The sequence below is a fragment of the Hylobates moloch genome, unplaced genomic scaffold (assembly GCF_009828535.3).
Source record: "Hylobates moloch isolate HMO894 unplaced genomic scaffold, HMol_V3 SCAFFOLD_5, whole genome shotgun sequence".
Taxonomy (NCBI): Eukaryota; Metazoa; Chordata; class Mammalia; order Primates; family Hylobatidae; genus Hylobates; species Hylobates moloch.
In genome coordinates this window covers 42,354,175-42,372,916 of record NW_026652280.1, presented here as the reverse complement: position 1 = coordinate 42,372,916, position 18,742 = coordinate 42,354,175, and the positions used below count along the sequence as shown (strand labels likewise).

Here is an 18,742-nt window from a genome sequence, read left to right as displayed (position 1 = left end):
CTGGCTCTATTTACCTTCCTTCCAGAGCCCTAGCAGTTGCTGCTACAGGCAGTAATTGGTCCCCATGTGCCTTGTCCTGGGCTGGGTAGGGAAAAAGCAGACCCTGCTACAGAGGCAGGGCATGACCAGGAAGACTGGATGGGAGAATGAACTAGAGAAACAAGACTCCAGGATGGGCCTGGTAAGCTTGGGCTGGAGGATGAGAAGAGAAGATGTCCCCCAAAAGCAGATACTGTGCGCGTGTGCATGAGCAGAGGTGTGTGCGCCCTGGGATGTCAGTAGCAATGAGATTCATGGTTTACCAAATCTGGGTCTTTCTATTCCAGAAAGTGGACCCTGCTCTTCAGCCAAACCAATTCTTCATTACTTTGAAATATCTAGGATGCCACATATTTGCCTTGCTTGTCTCTGTTTTCATGCCTTTGCCTGTGACACAGTCCAGATTTGTCCTCTCAGTAGACTTGTCATTCCCATAATCACCACCCCCAGGAAGCCTTCCTTATCCCATTCCATTCTGGTAATTCACATGCTCAATATAGCTGTGGCCCCAGGCAGTATGATTTCTATTTGCACTTGTCAATCAAACCTTGCCAGAGGTCATCACCCCTGCCACCTCCTCTCTTCTCCCATGGACTGGACTATAAAAATAAAATGACAACTTCAACAGCTGTCATCAAGGAAGATTCCACAGTTCACCAACTATGTTTCTCCTGTGGCAGCTCCGAGGGGGTGTCACCATCCACTTTGCAATAGGAGGATGCAGCTCTCGGGGCAAGACAGCACTGTGAGAAGGGGATGGAATTGGGATCAGAGGGCTTGGCGGGCAGTGAAGCCCAGCCGGGTCCCTGCTCCCCACCTGCTCTCGCTCCCTCCCTCTATCCAGTTCAGTAGGCCTAGACGACTGCTTCCAAAACTCCATTTCTATCACAAAACTCCCCTGCCCAAAAGCTTTACATGGCTTCCCTTTACCTAAATGTATCCATTTAAAGCAGCTTCTGGAAATCATTGCTCCCCCCCCCCAAAGTAGGCCCCCCATTCTGGCCTCTTGGGGTCTTCCAAGCCTGCCTTAGTTTGGATTATTTTCCCACTCGGGAAGCTCTGCTCTTTGAGCTCATCCGTGCTCAGATCCTCCTCCCCTCTGAAGGCCAGGCAGGTGCTACCACTTCTGATCTCTCTGGTTCATGCCATCTCATCCCTCTTCCTGTCCCTCCCCCATGATCACCTGTCCCTCCCCCATGATCACCTGTCCCTGCACACCCCGCCATTTCCGTGTTTTATCAGGCTGTTCCCAATGCGGTGTGCCGGGGCCAGAAGGGCGCTGGATACATCATGTTCAGGGCTCACTCAGTGCTCACTCGATACACCAGGGCTCACTTGGTGCTGTGTGGAGGACACCACCTAGCCCTGGGAGGATTGCCTGGGAACTTTCTCTCCTCTCACCCATCTCCCAAGGAAGTGGGGGTCTCCCTCCTCCACATTCACATAGTGGCCGGGCCAGACGGTACTGACATGGGAGTGGCGATGGGATGGGACACGAGAAGACCGTGGTGCCTTCTCTCTGTCATTCCTATTGCTGGGCACACAGGCATGAGGCAGCTTTTAAATATCATCCAGAAGCCCATTTGCTATGATTAATATCCCATTTCCCCTGAAACAATCCTTTGCTAAATTAGCCGGGGCCAGAGGGAATTTGTTGAGGAGCGGCGAGTCTCAACTTAACTTTCCAAATGGATTAAAAAAAACTTCAAAAACAAAATGCAGATCAATCAACACCCCCTCCCACAGCTGAAAATCTAAAGTCCATTTAAATTCAGCAGGTTTGCAGTTAATTATATTTTTCCACCTATGGCAGGAGTTACAGACGTATTTATAATGTGTGCCTGCTTTGCTGGCACCTCTGCAGGGCCCTCCCTGGGGACTCTTCCCCACCAGCCACTTCCTTCCCCAACCACAAAGACCAATTCTTCACACAGCTGCTGTTTGGGTCCAGTTGTGTAAATAGAAGAGGCTTCTTGGCTTTTTAAAACTTATTTTTACAAAGGGGCTTGAGAAAGAAAGGAGATAAAGATTCTCTTAAATTTTACGTCAGAAGAGCTGGCCTGGTGGCTCACCCCTGTAATCCCAGCACTTTGGGAGGCTGAAGCGGGTGGATCACGAGGTCACTAGTTCAAGATCAGCCTGGCCAAGATGGTGAAACCCTGTCTCTACTAAAAATACAAAAAAATTAGCCGGGCATGGTGGCACGTGCCTGTAATCCCAGCTACTCAGAAGGCTGAGGCAGGAGAATTGCTTGAACCCGGGAGGCGGAGGTTGCAGTGAGCCAAGATTGTGCCACTGCACTCCAGCCTGGGTGACAGAGCGAGACTCCATCTCAAAAAAAATTAAGTCAGAAGGAACAGGGATCGGCTGGGCGCGGTGGCTTACCCCTGTATTTCCAGCGCTTTGGGAGGCCAAGGCGGGAGGATCATGAGGTCAGGAGATCGAAACCATCCTGGCTAACATGGTGAAACCCCATCTCTACTAAAAATACAAAAAATTAGCCGGGCATGGTGGTGGCGGGTGCCTGTAGTCCCAGCTACTCGGGAGGCTGAGGCAGGAGAATTGCATGAACCCGGGAGGCGGAACTTGCAGTGAGCCCAGATCATGCCACTGCACTCCAGCCTGGGCTACAGAGCGAGACTCCGTCTCAAAAAAAAAAAAAAAAAAAATTAGAAGGAACAGGGATCATTGAGAATAAAACCCCAGGGCAGAGGAATGCTGCACTGTGATCTAGGGAACCTAATGGCTGGAAATGCTAAAGCAAAAATGGCAGGGAATGTGGTCAGATAGGTGACAGAACTTCCTGACCATCAAGGAAGCCATACCCTAGGCAAGCAACTGGGCCTGGCCAGGAGGTGTCTAATCCTTCAGCCCTTCCTAATCTTTCAAACCGCCTGCACAGCGCCTGTCTGAGCACCACGGACTGTCTGGCCATGCTGTCTTATGTCTCATACAAACGTCTTGTGTTGTAATGTCATTTCTTAAACATCAGCCCCCAATAAACCTAGGATTCAAGTATACAAAAGATCTGTCAGGACATATGCTTGGCGCTGGTTGGTGTTCAAGGGAAAACATGCCCACCTATAGCTTGAGAAATTCAGGTAGGGGATAGGACAGGACAGGCAGGCAAAGCAGGAGCCCAAGGCATGGAGAGGAGACAGAAAGAGGCTGTGGAGTTGTTTTACTTCTTAAAAATGTTTTAAAATGGAAGCTGGGTGAGAGGCAGACTCATAGGGTGGGGGTAGGGTAGACACAAGGGCTCCTGCCCACCTCCCAGGCCTAGGAGGTGCTGTGTCCTGGCCAAATGGGCAGGTAACTATCCCTCAATCCAAACTCCCCTTGGTTTCCTGTGATGCCTCCCCAGGACCCTTGGCCAAGGACATGGCTATGGAAGGGCTATGGTGATGAGCTGTGGGTGTCCAGGTCTGGAGCAGGGCTTGAACAAGGATATGTAGCCCCCAAAACACATATACAGGGGCCACAAGAGGAGCCCACTCACAACCCACCTTTCAGAGGCCTCTGTGGGACAGGAAGTGTGGAGGCAGGTGGGTAGGTGAGGGTGGGGGTCTCCAGCTCTGAGGGGCAGACTCCTTCTCCTTCAGTCACTGGATGCCTTCTCTCCCAGACTGCACCCTCCATGCTGGGGTGGGGTTAGCTCTGCTCATCCCAGGGTCTCCCAGGCAGAGTCCAAACCAACACCAAATCAGTGGGTAAGGACATGCTGGACCTGGGAGGAGGCTCTTAGTTTCTTATGGACTCAGTGTAATTTCAGATTAATTTTCAATGTGCTGTGGTCCCAGCCCTCTGGATGTTCCTCTGCAGCCTCTCCTGCCTGGGCCGAGGGCTTCCTCAGCAGAGCTCTGAGAAGTTTCTGTGCGCCCAGAAGCTTTTGTCCGGTGGGTCACTCGCTGACTCCTAAGATTGGAAAATTGACACTTCTGTATATTGAATTTTTGTAAAGCGGGGCCAGCTTGCACATCCAGTTCATCTGCACACTCGCTAAACTGCCTTCCTAGTGTGGGAGAGAATAGCTAGAAGAGTCTGGAAGGGAGAAACCCAGTACCGAAAGTCAGCAGTTGTGGCTAGGGGTCTCCCCAGCCATGCCCCAGAGCCTGTCCCACCGCAGCCACTGGACACTGCCCCCACCCAGGCCCGCACTCCACAGCTGGTGGCCTTCAGGCCCTTGAAGCCCTTGCAGATAACACGTTGTCTGTGTCTGTTTAGAAATAAAATAATGCTCGGAGGAGTAATGAGGAATTTAATAGGATTTTAAAAGCCGCAGGAACCGATAGGGCTACAGATGGTGGAGGGGCCGGGAGGATGCAATCGGCCAAGGGTTTATGGTGGGGAATGTGGCCTCAGGGAGGGCCTGGGAGCCCAGTCACTCACATTGTGTCCAACCTCATTAGCTGGCCCAGCGGGACTCCGCTACCACATCAGTGCTGGTGCGGTGAGGGGGGACACCCTGAAGACCCTGTGAAGTGTGCTGGGAGCACCTAAAGGCTGCAAGAACGGTGGACACTTGGCCAACAGCTGTCTCAGGGATGCCTCCCAGGCTGTCACACCTGACCCCAACCCTCTCATGCCTTCCTCGCCCTGCCAAGGGCCCACCAGAGACAGGCTGAGAGACAGGGACACAGAGACACAAGATGCGGGAGTGCAGGGAGGAAAGAAACAGTGGCTTCCAGTCACGTTGTGGCTCACGCCTATAATCCCAGCACTTTGGGAATCCGAGGCAGGTGGATCATTTGAGGTTAGGAGTTCAAGACCAGCCTGGCCAACATGGCAAAACCCTGTATCTACTAAAAATACAAAAAAAAAAAAAAAAAAAAATTTGCTGGGCATGGTGGTGGGCACCTGTAATCCCAGCTACTCTGGGGGCTGAGGCAGGAGGATCGCTTAAACCTGGGAGGTGGAGGTTGCAGTGAGCCAAAAAAAAAAAAAAAAAAAAAAAAAAAAAGAAAAAAAAAAAAAAAAAAAAAAAAAAAAAAAAAAAAAAAAAAAAAAAAAACACGGGCATGGGCTCCCAGGTCTAGATACGGAGGCCAAGGGAGGAAGACGAGCAATTCTGCAGGACTTGGGGAGGGTAGGGGAACATAAAAGAGGTTCATTCACCCTCTGAAACTTCCCAGGGGGTCTGCAGATAGCTTACTGCCACCACCCTGCCAGGGCCCCCTTCCTGGCTGGTGCCCCAGGCTGCTCCCCTTTCCGTCCTCCAGCCTCCCCTGCAGCTTGTGGGGGGGACAACAGGACATTCTCACGGCCGGCTCAGCCCTGCCTGCCTTCACCTGCCCACCTTGCTTCTCCTGGGTTCAGTTCTCAGCTGCCTGCTTTGCTGATCCGCCCTGGGCCTGATAGAAGCCCCTGAAGGAAAATAGGTTCCCGTTGACCAGGGAGAAACTCGGGAGCCCCTCAGTGGTGGAACCTCCAGCCCGGGCCTCACTTGCCACAGCCAGAAGTGTGTTGTCGGCTGGTGGTTTCATCTGGCAGCTTCTCTGTGCAATTGGGCCTGATTCTGCTGTGCAGGTGGCCACCTGTGTGTGTCTGTGTGTTGTGTGCTTTTCAGTTCTGGGTTCCTGGAGAGGGTGGCAGACCCTGGAAAGTGGTTTTCTTTCTTGCTGTGTTCCCTCTGGATGGACTCCCCAGTGCTAGACCCATCCACTCCCAAGCCTGTGCCTTGGGAGACAAGAGTTGGGCCCATTATCCCCAAGGCCCTGCTGAACCGAGCTTCCACTTGGTTCTCATGTGGCCATTGGGTAGAAAGAGATAGAGAGCCCACAGGACAGACAGAGACAGAGGCAGACACAGGCCCAGAAACACGGACAAGATGAGCACGGGCAGGTGGCAGCCCCTAGGGAGTCCTCAAGTCCCCTCTTTCCCAGGACTCTCCTCCCAACTCTTCATGGTTTCTAACTTCTCCCCAGCCAGCCACCTTGCTGGCTTTTCTGTCATTTCGTGTTGATGAGATAAAACCTGGTGGCCCCAGTCTGTGCCCCACCCCAGCCAGCATCATCAAAGACCGTCCCCACCTCCTAGCAGTAACCATCACACTGGGGTTTAGCCAAACTGGGCCTTGTCTGCTCTGTGTCTGGAGGAGCCCAGAGTGCTGTCACACGGTTTTCCCATGAAGCACCCCCCAGTGTGCCATGCACTCATGGTCACTGACAGAGGCACTGCAGACACACGCCCAGTTCCACACACACACACCCAGGGAGGGGGGGAAGAAACATCCTCCCCAGGGACACAGGGGAGATAGCACGCATCTGCAGTCTGCTATACCTGACCCGGGTATCAGCCACTCGTCCCCTCCTTCAGGGCCCCTGTCTGGCTGCTGATCTTCTTCGGCCCACTGAGTGGGGTGGGCACACACCTCCGTTCAGCCCAGCAGCTTCCCAAACAAGCTGGCTGCCTGAGGCCACGGTAGTCAGAGCCTCTACCTCTTCATCTCTGACTCCCTGAAAGGAGGCCCTACAACCTGGCTGCAGGAGGTACCTTGGTGGGGGGACTGTCCTGTCACCTGGACTGAGACCTGGGAGGAGAGGAAGTGGTCAGGGCTGCAGGGCAGCTTTCTAGGGACACAGCTGAGCATGAGCCAGCTTTGGGGTCTTGGGGTGGGGAGTGTCTGCCTGCCAGGAGGCACAGGACACTGCAGTGCATGCCCTAGGGAGGTATCATCACCTCTGAGGGGGCCAGCTGCCATGTTCAGGGCAGGCAGGGAGGGGCCTGCTCTCCACCTGGCTCTGTCCCCGTCCAGCATCACTGGTTAATGAATTGGTTTGCTTATATTGGGGGTAAATCTGAGTTTAAATACAACTTGCTCCAGTGTGCTCTTGGGGATAACTGGATCCCCCAGGCAGACAGGTGGCTCCTGGGGAGGCTCTTCTTTGGCATTCCTTCCCTACTTGATTGGAACCCCAGCTCCTGGTGGTGGTAGCAGGGGCCCTCTCTTCTCTTCCTGCCCAGGGACATTCCAGCCCTCTCTCTGTGATCTCTTACCCAGGATCAGTGCTCCTGCTTCCAATAGTGATAAGCCCAATCCCTTGGCCTTGTGTTCAAGGCCCCATTTTAACTTTGTGTCCTCACTGTATCCCAGCTCTCCACCTCTTGATCTAATTCCTAATTCCCACTTCCTCCAGGAAGCCCTTCCTGCTTGCTCCAGGCCACAGTGAATTCTCTCTTCTCTGACCCACTCCTACTCTGGTCTTTCATGTCTCATGGGTAGGTCTGGGAGCTCCTTGTCCAGCCTAGCCCTGCCTGCCTCACCTGGAACCCTGCTCCTCTCACTTCAGCCGCCTTGAGAATGGGCCTAAAGGTGAGACAAATGTCTATGGTGCCTTCCCACTGCTCCTAGGCCACCCAGAGTCCGAGAAGCCCTCCTGGGAGTGAGAGGAATATAGGTAACCTGGGTTCTGGTGGCTGACAGGTAGGAGTTGGAATTTTGGTTCTGCCACTTTCTGTCTGTGTGCCCTGGAACAAGTTATCTAGCCTCTCTGTGCCTTCGTTTGTACCTTTAGGTGGGGCCAAGAACATCCATACCTTGAGATTGCTGTATAAATTAAACATATTTCCGGCCGGGCACGGTGGCTTATGCCTGTAATTCCAGCACTTTGGGAGGCCAAGGCAGATGGATCACCTGAAGTCAGGAGTTCGAGACCAGCCTGGCCAACATGGTAATACCCCATCTCTACTAATAATACAAAAATTAGCTAGGCGTGGTGGCGCACGCTTGTAATCCCAGCTACTCTGGAGGCTGAGGCAGGAGAATCACTTGAACCTGAGAGGCGGAGGCTGCGTTGAGGCGAGATCGTGCTATTGCACTCCAGCCTGGACAACAAAAGCAAAGTTTCATCTCAAAAACAAAACAAAACCATATTTCCATAAAATCCCTAACAGTCAGTGTTCTGTAAATAGCAGCTTTGTGGATGATGACTCCTGAGACCCCCAGGTAAGGAGACGAAGGCCCAGAGAGTGTGGTGTGCCTGAGCTGGAGCTCATTCCGGATAAGAACGTTCCACAAGAACAAGAACTGCATCCTGTACTCTTCCTGGACTCTTCCTGGTGCTTGCTCCAGTCAAGCACTCAGCCAGCTCCACTTCCTGCTGTACCTGTATCTCCACTCCAACTCCTCCAGAGGCAAGGCTGGCACTGCCCTCACACCAAAGACAAAAGAGCTCCCTGAACTGCTCCTGATAGGACAATCAGCCTCAGCCTGTCAGCCTCAGCCAGCAATCCATACGTGTCAGAGACAGGAGCCCTGAAAGTTACAAAGCTGCCCCTGTGCACACAGACCTGCCAACAGTCTGCCCATGCCCATGCCCATCCCTAGACACCCCCATGCCTCATGCGTGTGGGTGGATGTGACTGGGAATGTGTCTAGAGGCCTGAGATGGGGGATGAGAAGGTGGACCACGATATGGGCATGCAGTGGGCTGCAGCCCGCTCTGTGCCGGGCGAGGTGGAGAGAAGCCTTCCTCCTGCCCCCTAGCCAAAGGTCCCAGCATGTTCCCCAAATCCTAAGCTGATAAGACATCTTTCTGTGCTGCTTATGAGCATTCAAGTACACCTGGAGGGCAGCTGGGGATGGGTGTCCTGTGTCCTCTGGGTTTTGGGGACTCGTAACCTGGCTCACTGCTGAGCCAGGGCTGGGGCTGACCCTCCCCATCCTTCTGTGGCCACTGCCGGCTTCTGCTCCCCTCACACCACTGTGCCCCAGTCTTCCCTCACCCACTGTCTTCAAGGCCTCGCTCCCCGTCCTCCTCCTGCCGCTTCTCCCCTCACCTCTCTACTTTTCTCACCTCCTTCCCTTCTCTCCTCTCCTCCTGCCTGCTGCCATCATGCCACCTCCTCCACCCCTCTCCCATTCCTTCTCTCCATCCCCCTCTCCTGTTGCCTATTTCTTTAATCTTTTAAAATGTTCACTTCTCCCCCCCTTCTCCTTCTCCCCAGAAGTATTTAATGGCTATTAAATTATTTTAAACTAACTTTCTTTAAAAAAAACCACACAGCTTGGTGATAGTGCTGACTCAGGGCCATCTCACTGTTTAATATTGAATATGCAATTAATAGATAGATGTTCAGGTTTGGCTTTCCCCCCACCTCCCCCCACCCCCCACTTTCTACTGCAAGAAGAATAAAAGAGCTGATTAATCTGGTTCGCGGCGAGTGTCAGCCGCAGGAGATATATGGGGGAAAGCCGATGAGATTAGCATCCTGGAGTCAGAGAGCCTCTGACTTGCCTCTGAGGCAAGTTCAGGGAGAGAAAGGTTTGAGTTGGAGCCCAGCACGGCCTTGCTGGGCAGAGGGGATTCCAGACATCCCTCTCCAGTGCTGGAGAAAACGGCCTGGACTATGACCTGCCTGCTCCGCACCAGATGGCGCCTCCTTGTGGCCCTCAGAGGCTTGGGTCGGTGGCCCTTGTTCATGCCATCCCCCCTTCTCAAGCTCTGGGATCTCCCACCTTCAAGACCAGAAGTGCCACCTCCCCTGAGGCCTCTGGCTGCCCCCGCCTGGGGCATCTCCTCTCCGGAACTGCTGCTGGCACCTACTATCCCAGCTTTTCTGCCCATCCGTGAGAGCTTCCCTGTGCCACTGCCTCCTGGCCGGGCCGTGTGAACTGGGGGCTGCAGGTGAGTCACTGTGTGCCTGGGTGATGGTCTCCAGGAGACACCCCTCGCACTGCTGTGGGCCTCATGTGCCCTGGACGAGGCTGAGTGAGGATGGCACTCCTCTCACCGCCAAGGAAGGGACAGGAGCAGGCAGCACAAACCACATGGGCTTCGCTCACGTGGGCCCCTCACACCTGAAGCATCTTTACCCCTCAACCAACTGGACCTCGACTACCCGGGTCCTTAGGACTAGAGCACTCCATGGGTGTGAGGAGGTGTGTCTGTGCCCTGGGGCATGGGATCCCTTCAGGCAGCACCAAGACACCAGCCCAAGCCCTAGTGGGTAGGATCTGAGGTCCGGGTTGGGAGGGGGCCTGAGTCCTAGAGACATTGTGCCTGGGTCAGTGCCCTGCTGGGGCCGGAGGGCAGAGGCCTGACTGAGGGGATGAAGGAGTGTTCTGAGCAGGCCCAGGCCCCAAGGATGAACAGATCACCAGCGGCCGCACCACAGCACCCTCCAGGACAACTGGCTCTCCAAATTTGCAAGTAGCTATCGCCTACTCGACATTTTGCCCTTGATTTCCCAGTAAACTTTCTGAGGAAATGAGGGGGAGAGAAATTCCTTGGTTCCTGGCTGATCCAATGAGCAGGGAGAAACCCAGAGCACTGGGCCTGGGCCTGGGCCTGGGCCAGGGGAGGGTGGTGAACACGGACACTTGGGCCAGAGCCCCAGGGCGTGGCAGGGTTGGCAGAAGCCAAGAGCTCCTGACTGGGAGGTGGAGGGCAGCTGCGACTGGCTGTCCTATCTTACTACCTGGGCCCTCATGCTGGACATCCCAGCCCTGGCGGAGGGAAGGGTAGGCTGGGGCCACCTTGGAGGCTGTACCTAATGTCGCCTTCTCAGGGCAACAAAAGGCCCCAACTCCGGCTGGGCGCGGTGGCTCACGCCTGTAATCCCAGCACTTTGGGAGGCCGAGGCGGGCAGATCACAAGGTCCGGAGATCGAGACCATCCTGGCTAACACAGTGAAACCCCGTCTCTACTAAAAATACAAAAATTAGCTGTGTGTGGCAGCATGTGCCTGTAGTCGCAGCTGCTGGGGAGGCTGAGGCAGGAGAATGGCGTGAAAAAAAAAAAGGCCCCAATCTTACCTCCTTGGTGCCCCGGTGTTTCTCAATTTTCTAAACCTTTCCGGCTGTCCTGTCTCTGGTCCCATTGTGGCAGGAGGCTGGAGGTAGGGAGCCACCGCCCGTCTGTCCTCTGGGAGTGTCTCACTTCGGAATGGCTGTTTGGCTCACTGCCCGGCTGTGCCTGTGTGGGAACTTGGGCTGGGGCCCCTAGCTGGTGGAGAGGACAGAGTCTCTACTTGGGGGTCATTCACCTGCTCGGAGCCTCCGTTTGGCCCCCTTCCCTGGGGAAGTGGCTGAGAGCTCAGTTCAGAGCAATGTCTGGGCAGGGCCCAGTGGGGATGAGGCTCAGTGTGAGTGCTGGGGGCTAGTGATCAGGAAGGACAATGCCCCCCTCCCAAGGAGGTGGGCCAGGAAGGGGGCATGTGGCAGGGGCCTGCACATTCTTCTACCCTGTGGGGCTGGTGAGTCTCTTTCTCTGCCACAGGTGAGGTGTGATGGGCTCTGTATCACTGGGGCAGTTTGTTGCGGGAGGAGCTGGTGCCTGGGTAGGGGAGGCCTGATCTTGGATGCTGGATGTATTTTCTTTGCCATGTCCTTCCCTTTCATTTTCTTTTAATGTCAAAGTATGTTTGAATCTCATCTAGGGGAGCCTAGGGCCAGGGCTGTGCCTAGGGTGGGCCCTAGTTACACCTGTGGCTGGGATCGGGGGGGAGTACAGACACACAGGCACTGTGCCAAGAGGATGCTGTCACTTGGTGACGGAGCTGCCCCTGGCTGGCCATCTGCCTGACCCTTCCAGCGGTGAGCCTCAAGGTGCTGCATTCCCTTACCCAGGCTCTCCACGGCCAGTCTCCAGTGGGCTCCACATTCTGGGACAAGCATCTGTGGAGTGAGGCTGTGTCCTTCCCCTCTGTCCCTTTCCAGACACCTGTCTGACTGCCTGCCTCTATCTCCAGGATCTCTGCCTCAGTGCTGGCCTTGAGTGCCCACACTCCCATGGACCACTCAGATTTGCCTCCTGCGGCCTGAATCCTCCTACAGCACAGCTGCGACCACTTCCTATCTCCGTTCTGACTGCACAAGCCCCATCACGGTGGGGTTTTCCTTGGCGACACCGAGGTGGGCACACCCTTTTGGGTGTTTTAACGGAGGGGAGAAGAATATCCTGGGACATGGCACTTGTTTACTCAGAGAGGCACAAACCCCACCGTCTGGAAGACCCCAAACACCCCCCTTCCCTCCTGTCTCTCTCCACACCAGTCACCCAGAGCTCCAAAGCTCTGTCCCCAGCCCTCAGCCACGAGATCCCCAGAGGGGCAAGAGGAGGAGGCAGGGAGTCGCTGCATCGCATTGCTGCATCGGGAAAAGGAGGGAGGAGTGAGAGGGGGAGGGGGAGGGGCAGAGACAAGTGGGCCCTCACGTGAAGGGGGCTGGCGCAGGCAGCTACTACCTCCTCGGCTCTCGCTGTCCGCAGGCTTCACCTGGATCGGCCGGTTCATCTGCAACAGAGCACAGGGGGACAGCATTATAGCAGGCCTGCAGGTGAGGGGACAGACACCCAGCACTCAGGTGCACAGGTGGATGTGAGTCCACAGACTGCACCCACAGACACGCGCTCCCACACGCTGCTGCAAGCACATACACTTTCACCAAAGCGCTGCCCGTCTCCCCTCGACGGCACGGCCCCATGGCCCCATTCTTTCAGGGGGTTGTCTCTGGACGGGAGACCTTGAGGTGCCTCCTCCTCCTACTCTGAGCAGCTCCTGCTAGCCTTTGATATCAGAATCTGAGGTTGACAGAAATGTTGGCCTGTCCCTCTGTATCGCACAGGCCTTTGTGTCCCCAAAGCACACCCTTGGCTCAGCCCTGGTTCACTCAAACATCTGCCTTTATGGAAATGAGCTGGTCGCTGGCTGCAGATGGACCCCACCCAGGCCAGGGCATCCAGCTTCATCCCAGCCCGTACCAGCTCGCAGAAGTGGCCTGTGGGTCAGGCGTGGCCAAGGCTCTGGGCCGTCCAGCTCCGTGGTTAAAGAAGAGCTCAGGGCTGGGGCTCCCGATTGTGGCCAGGGCCGTTCTCTCAGGGAGTGCATGGGGTGGGCACGGCTACTTGTCCCCTGTGGTGTCTGCGTGCCAGGAGGACAGGACAGCAACGCCTGACTCCCCTAGCTGCTGGCCTCTCTCTTCCCTCTCGGGGATCTGTGTCAATGGCCCATTCAGGCCACTAGGGGTCTCTGGACTCCAAGCATCCTGGGCTTGACTGCCTGGCTTCAAGGCTCACCCGGAGGCACCCAGGGTGGGCTCTACAGCCCGGAGGTCTCAGAGTGTTTTAAGCAATAAACATGAGGAGGATCACGCAAGCGGATTTTGACCTGATGTCTTCATCAGTGCTTCTGCTCTTACGTACCTCCCTGAGCCCTTCTTGCATCTGCATTTCTCTCACAAGCTCAGAGAGGCAGTGGGGCAGGTACAAACACCCCCATTTTAGAGATGGAGAGGCTGAGGCCAAGAGGCATTCAGGTGCTTCCCAAGGCCACCACGTGGCAGGACAAGGCTGGGAAGTGGGGCCTGTGGGGTGATTTCTGCATGTCTGTCCTGCGCTTTGAGACCTTCCGTTGCCAATTCCCTCCCGTACAGCGGCTGGACCAGCCAGTCACAAGCTTCCTCCTACCTTCTGGTCTAGGACTTGAAGTGAGTTTTGGCTGCGTCAAGACAACTGGGTGGGGGAGTATGGGTGCCTGTGACTCAGCAAGGTGAGCACGAGGTCAGTGGAAGGGCAGAGCCGTGGCCGGGAAGGACAGAGATGGGAGGCAGGATGCAGCCGACAAGGAAGGAGGCACGGGTAGCCAGAGGCAGCAGGGGAGGATGCCAGCGCCAGCCCACCGAGAGGGGCCAGGGTGTCATTGTTGTTCACCACCAGGTCCCCACTTGACATCCCTTATGGAGTTGAGGGGAAGCAAGGCGCTTTGTTCCCAAGCCCTGGCAGCAGAGAACACTGCCATGTTACAGCAAATTCCAATCACAGGGAGAAGGAGGAGGAACGTATTGAAGTTCCTGGGTTCCCCATGAACCAACTGCTTTCCAGTCTTTGAGGGAAGGATCCAGAAGGCCACCCAGGCATCTGGCTATGGGAGAGGGGCTCCAGGAGGGAGCCAGGTCGCTCCTGGTTCCCTGTCCAGTACTGTTTGGGACTCAGCATCTCACCCTTTCCTAGGCTGCCGTGTCCTCCTGGAATGCCCCGCCCTCCTAGCCTTCCTTCTCTGAAACCTGCAGCATTCTTCTCCCCCAAACAGGTCTTAAGGACTAACCTGGACCCAGTTCCGGCCCTGATGTTCTCTTGGACAGATTTCTACAGCTTTTCTGCTTATGTAATTTTACAATTCTCTGAGGTAGGGATTATTATATCCATCTTTTCAATGAGAAGAACAAAGCTCTGAGGAGTGGCAGAGCTGGGAGTCAGCCAGGATGAGTAGGCACATGAGTGCTACCAATACAATGGCCTTTGCCTTTGTCATATTTTATCTCAGTTGACCTCAGCTGCTCCAGGAGGAGGGGACCAAGGAGGAAGCAAGTGGGAAAAATACCCATCCCATAAAGGGAGATTGAGGCCAGGATCTTTGGGCCAGCAAATCAAGTATCTTTTCTGCCTGACTCCCACCCCACAAAATCTGGCCCCACCATGTCTTGCACCACTCCCACCACACATCCCAGCACCTTCCTCCCCCAAGTCCATTCCCTGGGCCTTCAAGCTCCCTGCTGTCCCTCCCAGCCTCCTCCTCTTGACAGTCTATTCATTCTTTGAGCCTAGTCCACTTGGCTTCTGTTATGGACTGAAGTGTGTCCCCCCAAAATTCATATGGTGAAACCCTAACCCCCAATGTGACTGTATTTGGAAATAGTGCCTTTAAGGAGGTACTTAAGGTTGAATGGAGTTATAAGAGTAGGGCCCTCATCCCATATGATTGGTGTCCTCACAAGAAGAGGAAGAGACACCAGGGACGTGCACACAGAGAGAAGACCATAGGAGGACACAGCGAGAAGGCCGCCGTCTTCAAGCCAGGAAGAGAACCCTCACCAGAAACCAATCCTGCCCACACCTTGATCTTGGACTTGCAGCCTCCAGAGCTGTGAGAAATACATTTCCATTGTTTAAGCCATCTCGTCTGTGGTACTTTGCTGTGACAGCTCTAGCCAACGAATAAGCCCCCTAGTTCACGAAGCCTGGTTGGTACCCCATTGGGAAGGGTACTACAAGGAGCTCCCTGTTTTCCATTAAAAACATACACTCAAGGCTGGAAATTGACTTGCAAGTGGGGGTGGTGCTTAGGTGGCCCAGGCCTCCCCAAGGATCCATAACACCCCTGAGAACAGGAACAGCTGCTATACGTATCACATTGCTAGATCATCACAACTTCTCCTGTGATGTATGCAAATAGATTGTCTCTAACTTCAGTCAAGGAAATGGAGTTTCAGATAGGTTAAGAAGTTAGCCTGAGGTCACAAAGGTTGTAAACGGTGATATCAAGATGAACCCAGGACTCCTGACATCTGCCTACTCATTTAGGAGATGCTGGGAACAGGTGGAATGGGCTTGGGATGGTCCAGGAAAGTTCCAAGCAGAGGCCAGGAGTGTGGGGGAAAGAGAGGAGAGCAGGGAGCCAGATGGGGAATTCAGGCTTCCCCTGCAAGGATGGGAGGAAGGCCTGGCTGAGAAGGGGCAGGCACGGGGGTGTGAACCAGAATCTGTTGGGCTTTGCCGCTCTGTCCCAACTGGGGAGTGAGGCCATTCCTGGGGCAGGAGATTCCATTCCTAGGGCCAGAGCATGCTAGGCAGACCCCACATCCCTAGGGGCCTCATCCTGTGTGGGAGGAAGGCTGGGACCACTGGAGTAGACTCCTTTCCTGGCACCTCGTTTCTGTGTTCTACGGCCAGTCTTCTCTAGTCGGGCCTGAGAGCAGCTGGGGTGAGTCCTGCGGATTGGTGTGGCCAGGATAGAGCTATTTCTGAAATGACAGGTCCCATTTTCCATGGTAAATTAAACTGGGCAAATGAAATCTCCCTGTGTCTGGAGACTTCCACCCTAGAGGCCACCCCAGTCGCAGGCAGCCAGCCCACTGTCCTTGGCACCTGGGCACCTGTGATGCTTTGGCCTAACATCCCTGCCCCAGGAGCCCTCCCAACCAGACGGGCCCTGGATGGTGCAGGCAGACCTCCTCCATGGTGTGCTGTTGGGCTCACCCCTCACACACTGCTTCTCTCCAGTTTTACTGTGGGCTTTCTGACAGCAGGGACATGGAGTCTCATCCAGCCTCCCAGCTGCCTTCAGCCAGGGGCTAGGCACCTACGGGGTGCTCTAAACAGATTGGTAAAGGAGAACTGAATTGGTTCCCGTGCAGCCATGGCTCCTGGGGTCATTTATCATGTCCCCTTACAATCTGATGGTGGTCAGCATCCAGACAGCCTTTGAGGGTCTTGTCAGAGAGGTGCCGGGCTAGATGGTGAGATAATATACGGCCCTGTGCTTTCTTAATTCTCAGCAGAAATAAAGTGTCAGGCTTGGTCGGGAAGATTTCTCAGCTGGAGCGGGCTCTGTACAGGTGGCCCTGGCCTGAAGAGAAACCTTCCTCCCTCCCCTAGTCCTCAGCCAGCCTCACCCAGCCCTGACTCTGCCCTGAAGAGGGAGGGGGATGGAGCACATCTGTCCTGGGAGAGGAGGCCGGACCAGGCTGTGGAGATCGGGAGAGAACAAGGCAGAGCACGACGACAGAGCGAGGGGAGAGGTGAAGAGAATGCCGGAGAGGGCGAGGGCAAGGGAGACCAGAGGGGTCAGAGGAAGGGCCAGGAGAGGAGGGAAGAGCCAGGAGTGAGACCAGGAGGAAGACCAGAAGGCCAGTTGCCATCTCCTTGCCCTTCTTGTAACTTTGCCCCCTGGGACCCTGGCCATGGCCTCAGGACCCTTTTGGTGCTTTTCCTGCCCCCATCTCTGCTCCTCTGTCAGCTACTCCTCTCCACCAGCGCGCTGTCCTCCCCAGAGGGCCCTGGGGCTTGTGGCTGCTGGGAATCTGGGCTGGGGCGCAGGAGCCATCCTTGCTGATTCTCTTTCAGAGAGAATCATGGAGGCCCCGTGGCCTTCAGTCGGTGTCTTCCTCCAGGTGCCTGAAGGGGGTTTGGTGAGCTGGGCCTGCCTTCCCTGGGTCAGGAACAGCTACCTGCAGCTTCCCTGGAGGCTCCTGGGGTCGATGCTCCGGAGACATCACAAACCCTTGTGAACGTGTTTCTACTTCCAGCCGGGCACCCCTCTGGGGGAGAGAGTGGGCCTGGCCCAGATCTGGAGCTGTCTCTGCTCCTGCCTGCGGCAGGGGGTGGGCAGGTGGATGGCCCCTTTCCTCTTCCGCTCAGGCTCTGCCTCCCTTCCCCCTTCCCATCCCTCTGCCACTTTTTGCATCAACACATATCCATGCATTAAACAAGACATTCCATTAATTTCTTCATCATCATAACTTAAGCTGGGACATACCCTTTAAATATTCATTCAGCTATGAAAACTGGGCATTAAAATTTTAATAATGTCAAGCTCATTTGAACCAGCCTCCTTGGGGACGATTATGATACAATTAGAATAAATACGATGATTGAGCTGGTCGAAAGGCTTCACCTGTCCAGTGTGGCTCCCTCTGCAAGGGGAGGCCTGTGGCTCGTGGGCAGACAGACAGACAGACAGGCCAAGCTGCTCTTTCCTGACTCCCCCCCAACCTTGCCGCTTCCCCTGCCTCCTCTTGCATCTGGTTCTGGTTCTGTGCTGCCAAGTCTACTCCCACCGGCCTCTGCAGGTCTCTGCTGCCTCCTTCCCCAAGCACCAGGGTGCAAGGGGCCCCTCCCTGTCTGAGAAGGTGGCCCTGATTCACCCCACCAGTTCCTACTACTCCTTTCCTGGGCCTGGTATGACCTGGGCTAGCTCACTGGGCTGGAGAGCGACATTTTCCTGACTATACAAGTCTCTTCTCTCTTACCTTACTGGGGCTCCCCGAGGCTGGAATGAGCACTCCGCCAGAGCAGAGCCAGCCTATGTGTGGGGTGTGGAGCCCAACTGCATTCTGCCACCAAAGGAGGGGAATATCTTCACCTGGCTTCCCCTTCAGCAGCAACCACCGTCCTGAGGGTTGGCCTGGAGGTTTGGGATGGGGCTGAGCCTCTCTTGTCCTTCACTGCCTGATGCCTGCTTAAAGCCAAAGCTGAAAAAGCCGGTGAGGGGAGAGGGAAGGCAAGGGGGGGTCCACTCCTACACTCATCCTGTCTCACTCTCCCTCGGGACAGCTGTCACCGCCCACGGGATCATGGGCCCTCCTCGGAGCTGGCCCCTCATCCACCTCTGTGCCCTCTGCTTCACGCTGGGCCCCAGCAGGGCCCCCTCACCCAGTGCTGTCTCTGAATAATGGAGTTGACTTTCTCCCTACCTGGAAAGCTTCCCTGTCACTCCTCATTGCACCCAAACCCTCCTATTCCCCCAAAGTCTAGGTTTGAAACTCGCCTCCTACAGGGAGGCTTCCTGATTTTCACACACGAACCTGCACTACTCCTTTCTCTCTCTCTCGTGCATGTGTGCATGTGTGTGACAGAGAGAAAGAGAGAGGGAGGGAGAGAGAGAAAGGAAGACGGAGATGGAGAGAGACTTACTCCACAAACAAGAGCGGAGATCAGGGCCCCTACTCATGGATCCCCAGAGGCAACCTCAGGACTGTGCTTCTTCCCTGGAGTATGTGTGTGCAACTGATTAGTGCTACGTGACATCACAGACATCCTAAAAGAATTCACTGTGGCAGGAGCAGGGGGATTCGGATTGAAGGAGATGATGGAAGAAATGTGCAAGAGCAGGTTCTCAACAAAGGTCAGCCTGCGCTGGAGGGTGGGGACCGATGCCCCGCAGGGAGCTGGGGAGAGGGAGGATAGGTGCTGGCAGCCGAGGTGAC

At 55.1% G+C, this 18,742-nt stretch overlaps 1 protein-coding gene across 49 annotated transcripts in view; it reads right to left on the bottom strand.

Moving 5' to 3' along the window:
- The window catches only part of CELF4 (CUGBP Elav-like family member 4), a 324,964-nt gene that overhangs the window by 68,989 nt on the left and 237,233 nt on the right, over positions 1 to 18,742 (bottom strand). For 26 of the 49 annotated variants that reach the window (XM_032152429.2, XM_032152439.2, XM_058438414.1 and 23 more), the window contains exon 3: positions 12,195 to 12,273. In XM_032152429.2, coding sequence (XP_032008320.1) covers positions 12,195 to 12,273 — 79 coding nt within the window. The remainder of the gene's footprint in view (positions 1 to 12,194; positions 12,274 to 18,742) is intronic. The other 23 variants (XM_032152436.2, XM_058438429.1, XM_058438422.1 and 20 more) reach the window with 1 other exon arrangement.